The sequence below is a fragment of the Ambystoma mexicanum genome, chromosome 2q (genome assembly GCF_040938575.1).
Source record: "Ambystoma mexicanum isolate Mex_15411 chromosome 2q, UKY_AmexF1_1, whole genome shotgun sequence".
In the NCBI taxonomy this organism is placed as follows: domain Eukaryota; kingdom Metazoa; phylum Chordata; class Amphibia; order Caudata; family Ambystomatidae; genus Ambystoma; species Ambystoma mexicanum.
Genome location: NC_090924.1, coordinates 893276178 through 893291510, shown reverse-complemented (window position 1 = coordinate 893291510; position 15333 = coordinate 893276178). Strand labels below are relative to the sequence as shown.

The following is a 15333-nucleotide window of genomic DNA, read 5'->3' as shown; positions in this document are numbered from 1 at the left end:
GGGCTCGTACTGGTATGGCTGTATTGTTGCCATAGTTCCTGAATATTGAATAAGCAGAAAATCAACAGTCAGAAAAATAAGAATGCGTTTGTATACGAGAACTACTGTTAAAGAAGAAGAGCACACAATGCCATGTTTCAAAAACCCATAGTGCAAAAACATGAACAGGCACAAACTATGAAATTTCGCATTCACACATGTAGAAAACAAGCCTTGTAAAAGTACAATTTAAGTATGGTTTGGCAAAGATATTTGCACATAATTTAAGAAATGTTTAAATAAAAAGCAACTACTGAGTTTAATCAGTTCACATCGTGTAAGTACCTTTTGCAGGGTGAACTGGGAAAATAGCTGTACAGAGCAGAAACAAGCCACAGAGTCTTGAAACAAAATACACTGACACGAAGGAAAAATAAACTATGTTGCGTGATCAAAAAGGGTTTGTTATACTTGTCGAGAAGTGAAATGTCTTGGTATTTCCATGGAGGCACTTCAATAGCTTGCGCACAGAAGACGTCGACCCGAGACATGCACTGGCGTTTCAAAAAGGGCCTTAAGAGTCTACTGAAGTCAGTTTGAAGGGCAGGCGATGTATAAACGGATAAGATTAGCACAAGATGGCGTAGCCTAACCCGTTGTTTTTGCATGTGTAAATGTGACTAAAACAAAGGAAAGATGCATAGGAAATGATTTTAAGATCGATTACAGTATGTTTAAAAATACATGCCCAATCGATTGGGACAATACAATTTTTGAGTGAATTAACTTCCCCTTTAAGATAATCCTGACTGCTCTACCACGCTACCAAGGTCCAGAGTTCGTACATACTGATACTAAGAGTTGGAGATCTACAAACCACTGGGATAGCTTACTAAAGTCTTACTACCAGTAGGATTTTAGGAAAACTCCCCTAACAGATATGATGTGGTTTTTGGTCGTTTATCTTGGGGGGTCTTTTGGTTGTGGAACCAGGGATAGTAAACCCTCCTTGCGGTTCAGTGTTTGCTGGTATTTCCATTCTGGCTCTGATGTGCTTTTTTCTGTGTTTTATCTCAGGGTCATTTGGGTGACGTTGTTGAAAGAGGGCGGGCTGTGCGCAGCTAGGAAGCCTTTGAGGTGGTAAAGACCTGGTGGTTCGCATGCAGCGCAGGAGCACATTGGGATGGGACACAGCCGATGGGGTGGGGACAACCTACATTTGGGGCATTGTGCTAGGTGGAAGAGCTGGGGGTTATGCGAAACCCGCGGTGGGTAGAGGTGGCTGAGTTGGGGACACCGCGATTATTTAAAAGGACACCTGTACCTTGGCTAACAGGGGTTGTGGGGGGGGGGGGAGAGGAGAGGGTAGCCCGAGCAGAGGCACAGCAGCAGTATCTAGCTTGGGCATGCCAGGTAAGTGGGTGAAAGCCTAGGATTGCGGCCACAACCGTAAAAACATTGATGCCTAGCTTTTGCAATACCTAGCAGGTGTGAGAGAAGTTCAGATGGAGGATACTGCGGCAATGCCAGGTATCGCTAGCAAACACAGATAGACTAGATGCTGATATGGCTAACTGCAATGTGACTATCTCAAATGTAGCAACACCTAGACTTGGGACAGCTGGTCATATGCAGAAGGGCACAGAAATCATGCACAACAATAAGTGCAGCAACCACAGACTCAGAACACCTGGACAGAAGGGCAAAAGGCCAAATGGGGAACACAGCAGTACATGCAGTAACACCTATATTTGGGACACCTGGATAGAGGGAGAAAGGCCAAAGTGGGGGACAACAGTAAATGCAGTAACAATTAAAGCGTATGGTTTACCAGAACAATCTGGCTAAATGCGAGATATGGCTGACTAACACAACCTGGCAAAATAAAGTCACTATAAAAACTCTGGGATTTATGCATCAGGCTACAAGGTAATGGAGAATAAGATAAGATTAGGTTGGCCAGTTTAGTGGGGAGCAGTAACGGCTGCAGCCCGTGCCTGAACCTCACTTACCTGGTCAGTAGCTGCTGGTTGACTGCTGAAGGCCTAAAGGCTAACATGTGCGAAGACGGTCTGAAGCTGCTTCTGCAGAAGCTGCCGGTTGCCCTTTGCTGGAGGGGCTGCACGGGCAGAGCGGCTGCCCTACAGTAGTGAATTAAGGCGGGCACCAGTCGCCAATCTCAGGTCGGGGGAGGTCTGGGAGGGGGGCGGAGGAGGGCTCAAGCTGGGGGAACACAGACCTGAGACACGCTGCACACAGCAAAAAATACATTATTTTACCAATTCAAAATCTTATGCTGCACAGGTCTTCATTAACACAAGATATGGGGAGTCTTACCAGTGGAGGAGCCTGCAGGTCCCAAATGCGCACAAACGTCTCAGTGGATGCTATGCTATCCATGTTTCCAGAGGGACACCAATCAAGGGTAGAGGGAGGTGGGCAGGAGCTCAAGGTGAGGAAATATCCAGACATGGGACACGTTGCACACGGCCAGAAATGCAATATTTTATCAATTCAAGATCATAGGGCTTCATTAAATAAGCAATATGACCCGAGCGGCGGGGCATTATCGACTCAGGTAATGCCCCGGGGCCCATAGTTATCGAACGAAAAAAAAAACGTACCTGCGTCCCCGGCGGGGGATGATGGAAGCTTCCAGCCGTGTGGAGGCACCGAGCGGGGATGGCCCTGCTCCGAGTCTCCACACTGCTGGAGGCTGCTATCGTCCCCCACCGGGGATGCAGGAGCAAGAAGGTAAGTGGGGTGGGGAGGGCAGAAAAAAAAAAAAAAGCTTACCCGAGACCCCGGCGGGGGACGAAGGCAGTCTCCCAGTCGTGGTGAGGCTCGGAGCGGGGATGCCCCGCTTTGAGCCTCCTCATTGGCTGTGGGGCTGCCACGCCCCACGCCGAGGACAAGGCGGCTGTAATCCCGGCCGAGAATCAAAAGATTCTCGGCCGGGTAAGGACCCGGCGAGAGCCAATCAGAATGCGTGTTGCATTCTGATGGACTCTCGCCAGGTACTAATAAGAGATATGGGCAGACTTACCACTGCAGGAGGTAAACTGAGTAGACAGTGTAGACAGTGTAGACTTTGAAATAATTTTACATTTTGATGGGCTACCAGTAGCACATTGATTAAAATACAAAGAAATGAGAATCCATAATGGTTTTTGGATCAAATCTACAAAATGTACAAAGCACAAGTTAACTTTCAACAAATACCTTGTTCTTCTCAGAATTTTCAGCCACCGTTTTTAGATGCGTAGAAAGAAACTTAAGCGTCTCATAATGATGTTCTGGTAAATCATAGATCTTGAACAAAATCAAAAACATTTTTCTGAATTACAAAATGAAAAAAGGTACTATACTCCAATGTCAGAAAGACGAATTACAAAGCAGCTCTTAAAATCTTGAAAAAAACCATTTCATTTTTTAAAGAAAATCCCATGTTTAACTTCATCTTGCTTTTATGTACATCAGTGAAATAGATCAAATTATTAACTTCTCTGTAATGTTCTTTTTGATGCATTAATCCTTTCTCCCACAGATTCCTCATCGATAATATTATAGCTCTAGCACCAAACGTCTTCGGAAACGTTTTTGCCACTAGGGTTCGCAGAACTCCTACACATTCACTCTGCCTGGTGCCATTGCTTGTCCACAGCAGATATAATGTAGGGGACAGTATATATGGAGCTGAGTTACTCAACAGTTCACATCTGCCCTTTTTCCAGCAGCAGAGGGACCTCAGAACACATGGGTTGTACAAGCTAGCTGCCAAGAGGGAAAGGTTTGGAGCGAGACCAGGAATCTTTTTGGAGGAAGGACTAATTCATCAGAAAGAACATTACCGAGATGGAATACATTACTTACCTGTAACTCCTGTTCTTCTGCATTGGCATCTTTCATAGATTTACATGCTGTTAGACTATTCTTTGTCGTCAGGCTGGTAATCCTTAGTAACATTACAGCAGTTTACCTTTACATTTTTAAATTGCTCGTCACTTTAGTGTTCTGTTAAGTTATTCTGGGACCTACTGCCCACAGCCAATTAAACCGGTCTCCCTTAGCTCCACTCCCGGAGGTCATCTTCAGATTTGGCAAGCGCACAAGATGTGGCAGTAGCCATAAGAAGGGATGGTGGGAGGGTTGCATTTGAATCTATTTAAGACACCAATGCTGGAGACAAGGAGTTACAGTTAAGTAACGTATTCCTTCTACAGCATTGGATCTTACATAGATTCACATGCTGTTTGAATAAGATTAAAAAGCAGTACTGTCATATGGTCGAATACATCTATTTCCAGTATATGTTTATCTTCAAGTAGGTTTTGTGCTAAACATGTTTGCCTATCTTCTTTAGGTTAGTTTTGAGAAGGGTCTCCTGCTCCGCTGGGGACACTGTGACATAGTGGAATGTTTTGTATGTATATATGAAGTCTCTCTGTGAAGCTGGGGGCAGTTGCAGCTGAGCAGTAGAGAGGAGCGGTATACATGAACCTACTTAATAAACATCAAGATAGAAGAACCTTTGGTGTCACTTACTTCTTCAGACTTCACAAGTACAAACAGTTGGAGACATAGCTCAACAGAAGTAACTAACTCACCCTAGGGCACACTCACCTTACGCAAACAGGTTGCGTAGCACTGCCCAGCCAACCCGGGACTTCTCCCTGGAATCCCATTGACGCAGTATAACCTTGTGAAGGTATGGACAGACCTCCACGTGACCACTCTGCAAATGTCCAGCAGGGGAACACCAACAGGAATGCAGTAGTAGAAGCCACAGCCCTTGACGAGTGTGTACTCGGCCTGCCTGGAAGAGGCCTGTTGGCCATTCGATGACAATGTGTAAATATATGCAGATAACCATCTTACAATAGAAGACTTTGAAAGGGAGTTGCCCTTGCCAGAAGGTCCGAAAGCCACAAACAATTGTGATGATCCGCGGAAGTCTTTAGCCACATTGAACTCAAAGGCTAGGACCACATACAGGGAATGCAAGGAGCGTTCAAGCAGGAGATGAGCAATAACCACAGAACACAGGCAAAACTAACAGTTCATTAAGGTGGAATGAAGACGGAACCTTCGGCATGAAGGAAGGGTTTGTGCAAAGCACCACCTTGGACTGATGAAGTCAATTAGGGAGGTTTACATGAAAGAGTCTGTTGTACAGGGACGTGCACCCCCTGCCCCTCAAACTGAATGTAATGGAGATAGACCCACTCCCCCTCAAACCGAACATAGATGACTTGTTGGGGTGATCAATGACTAATATTGAAAAAAGAAGAAATGTAGTGCCTTACAGGAAAGCACATTGAAGAACGATCTATTGTGGGGTCAGAATGTCATGTGCAGTAGAGAATGTGTCAGGTAGTACATGTTATGATACATTATTAAAGAATCTAGGTTTAAAACGAAGGAGACCTGAAGTTATGGGTAAAATAGGTTGGTCAGGTATTTCGTAATTGGTCAGCCATTTTGGGTTTGAGACAAAGTCAGGCACTCTAAGATGGATGGTTGAGCATACAAAATGGTTGAGATTTTGCTAACTCATGACCACCTCAATGGACAGACTTTTTTAAAATAAAAGTTCATGCAGAGGACACTGATGAAGGCTGAGCTGAATAAAACTTGTTTAGACTGGGTCTGACTGGCAGATAGGCCAACAAATCACAAGCAAGAGAGGTTGTACATTGATCATGCCATTATAGACCCATGAATCATAGGTAGGAAGGGGGGTTGTACTTCTGATCAAGCCATTACCTCAACTTCCTAGAGTGTATAAAAGGGAGGGTGAGCTCCGAGTTTTTAGGAGAGTTCCAGAGATGTCTTTGATGGTGTGTCCTGTCTGCTGGAAGAAAATAAACTGATGACTTCGAAAATTCTGCTTCATTTTCTTGATGTGCTTCACAGTGCCTTCCTTACCCAGAGATGCCAAGGCCCATAGAGAGGGTGATGGGACCCTGATTTACACTTGGCGAGCCATACCAGGAGTCTTAGGATGATCTCTTGCGTTAAGACAAAAAGACCCTGGAAGACAAAGTAAAGCATGCTATGGGGACTGGAAGAGGGGGGGAGAGAGAACGAGAGGGATGGGGGGCAAATTGCAGTTGCCAGCACATCCCTAAAGAGAAGGGTCTTACAGGCCTGATAGCATGGGAGATGGCCTTGGCACCAGGGGTTGGAAATGGCAATTTTTTAGCAGTCTTCCAAGAAAAATAATTTCAAAGTTATTTTGGGAAATCTTCCAAAAAATATTTAAATTGGAGATTTTTCAGGGGTCTTCAGAAAAAATATTTAATTATTTTCCCACTTTTGGGGGATCCACTTTAGAAAAAAATATATTCTTGATCATTTTTTCAAGTTTTTAGAAAAAAACTTGAAGCACTAATCGGAGACCCCTCTTAGAATAATTAGTTTGGGATACTTTTAAGGGGCTTTTAGAAGCAAATGTAATCACTTGTGGGGAAACCCCTTTAGAATTATTTTCTTTTGGGAAGATCTATATTTTTAAAGTGTAATATAAGTAGTTTAGAAGAAGTAAAAGAATGGTAATTAACTCAAGACGTTGATTGTTAAGGAGTCAGAAAAGCCATTGACTTGTGAGAGGCCAAGCAATTAGGAGGTATTGTGAGGAGAATGCCATGATAAAAATACATCTTGTGCCTGCGTTTTAAAGAACGTAACAGAAGTAATCTGAACCTAACATCCCATAGTGGAAGTCGTAGGAAACATGTTCCGTTAAAGACGTAACTTAAAGAGGTTGATTTAAACTCTGTAGGAGTATTGATTTAGAGGGCAAGACTGGTCTTCGAGAAAAGACAGTAGAGAAAAATATATGTGATCGGTCGAGTGTGTTTGTCTGTGTTGTTTTATGTTGTATTTTGTGCACTGTGCATCTGTGTAAACATATTTGAGTATTGCAGAGAATGCATTTTATTGAGTTTAAGGAAAAATTGGCACCAAACCAGAAAATAAAGTGTTCAATTATGGAGAAAATATGAGAAATATATGCTATGGATAAAAGTATATAGGGGCGCGTTGTTTGAAAGTTTGAAAAATACAATATAAACTCAAAAAATGAAGAAAGGTTTAAACAAGTGGTCCTTTTTGAAGCATTGCAAATAATTAAACCCAGTAAGTACGGGGTCCATTCTTGCGTTTACCAAAAATAGACTGGTTAAGTTGTTCAAATAACTACACACAATAACATTTTGCACTTGGCTTCTCAGAAAAGAAGGACAGAGAAAAATATGCTTTGAGGAAAAAATGATTTGCGCTTTCCAAAATGTACAGGCACTTTGAGATCTCTGCGGTAGAAAAACGCAAGGAGACAGAAGGTTAAATCTTTTATATTTATGGAGGCAACACCTTTAAGAAGTTAAAAGGCTTTGAACGGTAAGAAACCATGCTAGGTTTATTAAGAGACGAGCAGCGGATAAGGCCTGACAAAGATTTGAAAAAATTATATTTCCTTTGCAGCTAACTGCGTAGGCAGAAAGCTGCATTTCTGCCAACATAGGCCTTCCTAGTTTAACAGATACAGGTAAGGAAAACTGCAGCACATGAGAAATGTGAAGACTTAAAAAAACTTCTTGTAAAAGGAAAATGTTGTGCGTAACTTGACATAGTGCCAAGATAGCCACGCACTACTAGGGAATGGATAATGTTTTGCTTAAAGGAATAAAAAGACAACCTGAGCAGCTAAATCATAATTTATGATCGCAGTGAACAGTCTTTTGAGTGGAATGTGATTCAGACGGTGTGCCCAACAGTGTTTAAAAAATTATAGAAGCTGTTTTTTGAAGTATAAAAGGCTGACTATTACGTCATGAAATCATGATTGAAGTCTCATGTTATTTAAGGAACAAGTTACTTACCTGTAACTGTTGTTCTCCAGCATGGGTCTGGCATGGATTCACATGCTTATGAATATTCCCCGTCGTCAGGGCGGGAATCCTCGGTATAGAAAAAAAATCAGTATCAGTTTCGTTTCTGATCTGCCGTTCTTAGTAGTAACCAATGACTGGTCTCTGGGTCATACTGCCCCCAGCCAATGACTGCCCACTCCCTAAGCCCCGCCTCCGGCAGCCATCCTCAGATTTGGTAGCACGTAAAGTGGCAGTATGACCAAGTGAAGAGCCGCAGAGGGGTAGGCGGGAGGGTTCGCATGTGAATCCATGCCAGACCCATGCTGGAGAACAACAGTTACAGGTAAGTAACTTGTTCCTTCTCCAGCATGGGGTCTGGCATGGATTCACATGCTCATGAATAAGAGAATACATAGCAGTACACACATGCACAACCACGGGAGGTGGCACCAGGGTCAACATTAAGCAATACAACAACTCAACATTAAGCAACTCTTACCTCCTCACCAGGATCACCTTAGGCGAACTGGTTGTGCAGCACTGCTTGGCCGACCCTGGACTCCTCCCTGGATCCCGATCGATGCAGTAGAATCTTGTGAAGGTGTGCGTCGACCTCTACGTCGCAGCCCTGCAGATGTCCAGCAGGGGCACACCAGACAGGAACGCCGTGGTAGCAGCGATCGCTCTGGTCGAATGGGCTCTCGGACGGCCGGGCAGCTGTCGGTTTGCCAACCGGTGACCGTGCATGATGCAGCTGGAGAGCCATCTGGAAATGCAAGTCTTCGAGAGAGCCTTCCCTTGATTCACAGTCCCAAAGTTCACAAACAGCTGTGACGTCTTCAGAAAATTCTTCGTGCGGTCCACGTAGAACTTCAGCGCTCTAGCTACATCCAGCGAGTGCAAAGTCCTCTCGGCCGGCGACGAAGGCGTCGGGAAGAAAACTGGCAACACCAAGGGCCTCGTTGAGGTGGAAGTCCGACGGCACCTTGGGCATAAAGAATGGGTGTGTCCTCAGCACCACCCTTGTGTCATGAAAAGTCAAGTATGGAGGCTTGCAAGATAGGGCCTGGATCTCTCCCACTCGTCGTGCGGAGGTGATGGCCATGAGGAAAGCTGTCTTCCACGACAGGAACTTCAAAGGCGCCGAATGCATAGGCTCGAATGGGGCCCCCATGAACTTGGTCAGCACCACATTAAGCTCCCACGCCGGGGCAGGAGCCTTCACCGGCGGGAATGATCGGAATAGTCCCTTCATGAATTCTTTCACTAGGCAATGAGACCACAAGGACGCCCGTCCCGTCGTCCTGGTATATCTGGAGATTGCAGCCAGATGTATTTTGATGGAGGCGTGAGCCAGTCAAGCTTTGGCCAGCGACAGTAGGTACGGCAGTACTTGAGGGGCCGTAATCCGCAGAGGGTTAATCTTCTGTGCACGGCACCAGACAGAGAACCTCTTCCATTTATGTCCATAGCACTTGAGAGTTGGGGACGCCCTGGCCTTTGCAAGAACCTCTCTGCAGTCGGCCGGGATGTCGTACCCTCCAAACTCTAGTGCTGCAGGAGCCAGGCCTGCAAGTTCAGCGACTCCTGGTTGTGGTGAAGAATGGCGCCTCCTTCTCTGGAGAGAAGGTCTGCATCCGTCGACAGCTTGAATGGTGGGGACGTTGACAAGTCCAGAAGGTCCGGGAACCAGATCTGTCTCGGCCACACCGGTGCGACTAGGATCATCCTGCACCAGGACCTCTTGAGCTGGTTGATGAGCCGGAGGAAATGCATAAAGAAAAAGGCCGTCCCAGGGGAACGAGAAAGCATCCCCCATGCTCCTCGGCTGGGGGAGCCTGCTGGCGAACCTCCGGCACTCGGAATTCGTCGCAAAGAGATTGATTTGGGGTTCGCCCCATCGTCGGAAGAGTCGATCCACTTGATCCTGGCATAGTGCCCACTCGTGGCACGAGCGCAGCTCCCTGCTGAGTGAGTCGGCGATCGTGTTTTTTATTCCTGCCAGATGAAGAGGCACCAGAAACATCCCTTGGGCGACGGGCCAATGCCACAGATCTTGGGCTTCCTTTGATAGGACCTGGTATCGTCCTGCTTCCGGATGTAGAACATCGTGGTGGTGTTGTCGGTGAAGATCCTCACCACCTTGCCCTTGAGGGACGGAAGAAAGGACCTGAGGGCCCAGAACAACGCGCGGAGCTCCAAGATGTTGATGTGGAGAGACTTCTCCTCCGGGAGCCAAAAGGCCTCTCGCGTGAAGATCTCCGGAGTGTGCTACCCAACCTTCCAGGGAGGCGTCTGTCGTCACCGTCACCTGGTGAGCTGGGGTCTGAAAGTCCGTGCCCGCCGACAGATGGGAGCGGGTTCCCCACCACCGGATCGCCTGACGGAACGTCTCGTTGAGAGGGATCCTGTCCTCGAAGCTGCCCTCGACTGAATCCAGCAGGCGTCGAGGAACTCCTGTAAGGGTCTCATCCGAAGCCTGCAAAGGCGCACCAGATAAATGCAGGAGGACATCATCCAGAGGAGGGACTTGATAGATCTTACCCTGGCCATGTCCGTGGCCAGCAGACGCTGCACCTTGCCCAGAATGGTCCTGGTCCTTTCCTCCGACAGCGAGGCTAGCCGCGCCACTGTGTCGAGCTTGGCTCCCAGAAACAGGGCGACTTGCGACGGAACCAGGTGGGATTTTGGAAAGTTGATGGAGAATCCCAGGTCCGTGAGCAGCTGGACGGTCTTCGCAGTGTGCTCCACGGCGAGTTCTCTTGTCCTTGCCCCGATGAGCCAGTGGTCCAGGTAGGGGTAGACGTGGATCCCCTGTAGGCGCAGCCGCGCCGCCACCGGTGCGAGGCATTTGGTGAACACCCTGGGTGCCGACTTCAATCCGAACGGGAGGGCCTTGAACTGGTAGTGCCGCCCTTGGACCACGAACCTGAAGAACTTTCGGTGTCTTTTTAGAATGGGGATGTGGAAGTAGGCATCCTCCAAGTGCAATGACGACAGGAAATCGCCCTCCTCCAGCTGTCCCAGCACATGCTGGAGGGTGACCATACGGAACTTCTGTGCCTTGATGTACTTGTTCAGTTGTCGTAGGTCCAGGATGGGGCGCCATCCTCCTGTCTTCTTTTTTACGAGGAAGTACCTTGAGTAAACTCCGGAGCCTCGAAGCCTCTTTGGGACGAGCTCGATGGCACCCTTCTTGAGCATTGCCCTTACTTCCAACAGTAGTTGAGGGACGTGATTTTCCTTCCTGGCCACGGGTGGAACGCGAGGGCACTTCTTCTGAAACTCGAGGGCGTGCCCTTGGGCCAGGGCGTCCAGCACCCATAGGTCGGTGGAGATGGACTCCCACACGCTGACTAATCTCGCCAGCCGGCCTCCCACCGGGGTGCTTCGGCGGGGGCCCGACCCCACGGTCGGTTCAATCTTGTTTGGAGGCTGCCTTGCCTCCTTGTCGACGACGACGGGCACCACCTGACTTGCCGCATCCCCTGTAGGCTTCCTGGGACGAAGATCTTGCCGCTTGGCTGTAAGTGGAGGAGCCACTGCCGGATCCCTTGGAGGCACCTTGTCTGCCCCCGGAGCTCCGAAAGGACGGCTGTCGTTGTTGGAGCACTCCCAGTGCCCGGGCAGTCTCTGTGTCTGTCTTGATGGCCTGAAAGGACTCATCAACCGCCTTCCCAAACAGGTGCTTCCCATCGAAGGGCATGTCCAAAACCTTGGTTTGGACGTCCTGGCGGAAATCCGTGGCCTTGAGCCATCCTCGTCGTCTCAAGGAAACGCTGTTTACTGACGAAAACCGGTGTCGGCGATGTCCGTTGCCACCGTGATGGCGTGGTCCGAAGCAATCTCACCCTCCTGTAGGATTTCAAGGGCCTCAGCCCTTTTGGCGTCCGGAAGGAAGTCCAACAGAGGGGCGATTTTGAACCACAACTCCCTGTCGTAGCGGGCTACGATAGCCAGGGCGTTGGCCGCCTTAATAGTCGTCACTGCGGATGAGATGATCCGTCGTCCCATCGTGTCCAACTTCCTGCCCTCGCCGTCTGGCGGGGAAGTTGATGTCGAGGCCGATGCCCCCCCCAGCTTTCTTCTTTGCCGCCGCCGAGACGACCGAATCCGGGGTAGGTTGTGCCCGAAGGCACAAGGGGGCAGCGTCGGGGACCCGGTACTACTTCTCGTACCGGTCCCTCTTTGTCGACGCCGTGGCAGGGTTCTTGAGGAGGGCGAGCCCCTCGTCCCAGATGTCATCAAGAAGCAGTACGGCGAGGACCGTCTTCCTTTTAGCCTCGCGCCATTGGTAAAGGAACCCTTCTTTCTTCTTTTCTTCTGGGCAGAGCTGAAAAAGCTCGGATGCCCTGGAAATCATGGCATGAAAGGATCCAATCTCGTCGGGCGGGGACACCCGAGCAGGGGGCGGGTGGGACACGTCCCGTCGTTGCCTCCGTCGTCATCTGTACCTGTCGTAGCCGTGTCTGTGCCTGTATCATCCCCGTGGGTAGTAGACCAGGGGGAAGGTAGAGCGGGCCGCAGAGGTGGGAAAGGTGGCGCAGGATGCGTCGTCCTCCTCTTATGCGGTGGACTCTCCGAAGGTCCTGGCTCCGGTTCCCCCGTCGGGTCTGGCTCAGGTACCTCCGTCGGGGGAAGGGGCAACCTTGTCCTTACCTCCGAGCATAAGGACTGAATCGCTGACAAAATGGCCGCCGAGGTGTCCTGCGGCGCCGGAAACGACGGGCGCGAGGGCTCTTGAGGAGCCTTGTCGGCGACACCGTCGCTCTCGTCGTCGCCCTCGTCGGGATCCCTCCCAATGGGCTGGGCCTCTTCCACGACTTCGATGAGCTCTTCTTCAGAGGTCGTGTCCGTATCCATGATGGCCACCAGCCCCTCCCCCACCTTTTCCAACGAGGACTTCGTGGGGGTCTTCTCAATGGGCCTGAAAGGACCGCGGTGGCAGGGAGACTCTGGGTCCTGAGGGCGCCTCCACTGGTGTAGCCTCCACAGGCGGAGCCAGGGCCGCGGCAACATCCTCAATCGAGGTCTTAGCAGGGTGAATTAAGGCCATCGTCACCTTCTGGACGCCTGGGGCCTTCACCTTGGGGGGAGGGTCCGAGCCTCGCTCCCCCTCTGCCGGAATCTTCGAGATCGACCGGGGCCTCTTCAGAAGCTTTGCCGGGTTCTCGGACTACCTCTTACCCGAGCCAGAGCATTGGCTCGTGGTTGATGGCGCCAGGGAGGATGCGCCCTGCCTGGCAGCCAAGGAGCCCAACCGTTAGGCGCTCCCGGTGCCCGCAGACTCGCAGTGCTTAGCCTTTAGTTGGGCCCCCGTCGCCGGGGCGCCCTCACAGGACTTAGAAGACCGCTCGGACTTCTTTTTCTTCTTCTCGCCTGACGGGCTCTTTGGCGAGACGGAGGTGGCGATCCTTCATGGTACGCTCTGACATGTTCCCACAAAACGCACAGTCCTTCTCCTTGTGCGTCTTGTCCTCATGAAGAGAGTAGAGGCATAACAAATGCTCGACCTCCTTGAAAACATTCTGAAGCTGGCATGCAGGGCAGGTCCTGAACAGCTTCCCGGGCGTCAAGCTTCCTTTCTCCTGGGCCATGTCCGGGGTAGGCCTCGGAACTTCTGGAATCCTCCAAAAGTGTAACTCGACGAAATCTTCACCCTTGAGGGGCGTAGAAAACTCTGAAACGGATCCCCGTTGATCGGATGTACAAACGGTGGAGCTTGAGGCTCTATTTAACCGAAAAATGAGAAAAATCTCCTCATAAAGCATGAAAACGCAGCAAAAGCTCGAGAGCTACAGCACGAGGACTCCCAACACTTGAACGTGCGGTAAAAATCTGAGGATGGCTGCCGGAGGCGGGGCTTAGGGAGAGGGCAGTCATTGGCTGGGGGCAGTATGACCCAGAGACCAGTGATTGGTTACTACTAAGAAAGACAGATCAGAAACGAAACTGATACTGATTTTTTTCTATACTGAGGATTCCCGGCCTGACGACGGGGAATATTCATGAGCATGTGAATCCATGCCAGACCCCATGCTGGAGAAACACACCGTGCATGAACTGTGTTTTATTGTGAGAAAAGTGCTTTGGTCATGCTAAAAGCTAGCTGACAATGAATGCTTTTTGATAAATGCATTGAGAGAAATATTTATAGGTTATTGGTGTTATGCACTGCAAATGAGGAGATAAGGAGGCATGTTATCCTTCTAAATAACAAGGGTTTTTATGTGCACCAGGGCTGGGACTAGTGCACTACAATGGTAGCATGAAGTGTAAAAGCATGCAAGGTTAAAACAGTGTATTGAATATATTTGAAATACAGTAGATGCTTGTCAAGCTAAGGAGTGTTTTTAGTGTTGTATATTATGTTTGCAAACATTTAGGACAACTGTAGAAAAAATTGGAAATAAATGTGTCCAAGAGCACACAAGTATAGCTGAGATTCAAATTGTTTTTTTGTGTGCTAAATACGGCAAAAATGCAGGCCAAAATTTTAGTGAAAGTCATTGGATTAGGCACAGTAAATATCTATCGAAGACGAAAAGGGTGAATGAATCAATAGGCAATTTTTGCTAGTTGACAAAATGTGATAAAATATATGTGGAAATCAAATCTTTATATTTTAACTTAAGGGAAACAGTAAATATTGAAAGAAAGCATGTAGAAGCATGCACACGAGAAGGTATGCATACAGATGCATACAAATGGAAGGACATTTATGCAGATGCATGTAATTGGAGGTATTTATGTAGATGCACCGATATAAGAAAGGACACACATACCAAGGTACACATGATTTTATGGAAGTGTAAGTAATCTGTGCATCATGGACAATGCATTTAAGAATGCGCATGCACACTTGCAAGCACACACTAATGGACACACAGAATGTTAGCGGACAGAGAGCAGCTGGCCCCTTTCGGAAAAACTAAGAAGGGCAGAGATTTGCATATTTATATTGAGAAATACTGAGATTCTTGCAGTATGCAAGCGAGAATGAAGAACAGCAATTATACTTTAACTTCCGCCGTAAGCAGAGGCTGTCTAAAGTAGATAAGAAAGCAGTTTGGAAAAACGTGGGAGTATTGTTGAGGTCACAGGAAAAGAATGTGGCAGATATCGGCACATTCTGTGCTGGCTTGAGGAAAAGCTTGCGAAGGTCAAAGCTGATCACACAGAGAAAATCAGGAGTAATGAAAAAAAATACAAATCACAGACAAGTGAGTGCATCATTGGCAGGCTTTGGAATCAACAGCTTTCACCAATGCAGACCAAAACAAAAATGAGAGGCTTGTTTTGCCTCAAGAATGAGAGCCTTGTCTATGGATAGGTTGATTTAAAATAGAAATTGAAATGGGAAGAGTCACATGAGTTGGGGACAGGCTATGACTAGGACAGAGCAAACTTCCGTGGGGAAGAGGAAGGTAATGCACGTAGACCTGAGGCATGTTTGCAGTCCCATGATCAGAGATGGAAC

General features: G+C 48.2%; 1 protein-coding gene across 4 annotated transcripts in view; it reads right to left on the bottom strand.

Moving 5' to 3' along the window:
• Window positions 1–15333, bottom strand: part of ARHGAP21 (Rho GTPase activating protein 21) — a 1630902-nt gene that overhangs the window by 116537 nt on the left and 1499032 nt on the right. For all 4 annotated transcript variants that reach the window (XM_069648161.1, XM_069648162.1, XM_069648163.1 and 1 more), the window contains one exon: window positions 3202–3291. In XM_069648161.1, the coding sequence (XP_069504262.1) occupies window positions 3202–3291 (90 nt within the window). The remainder of the gene's footprint in view (window positions 1–3201; window positions 3292–15333) is intronic.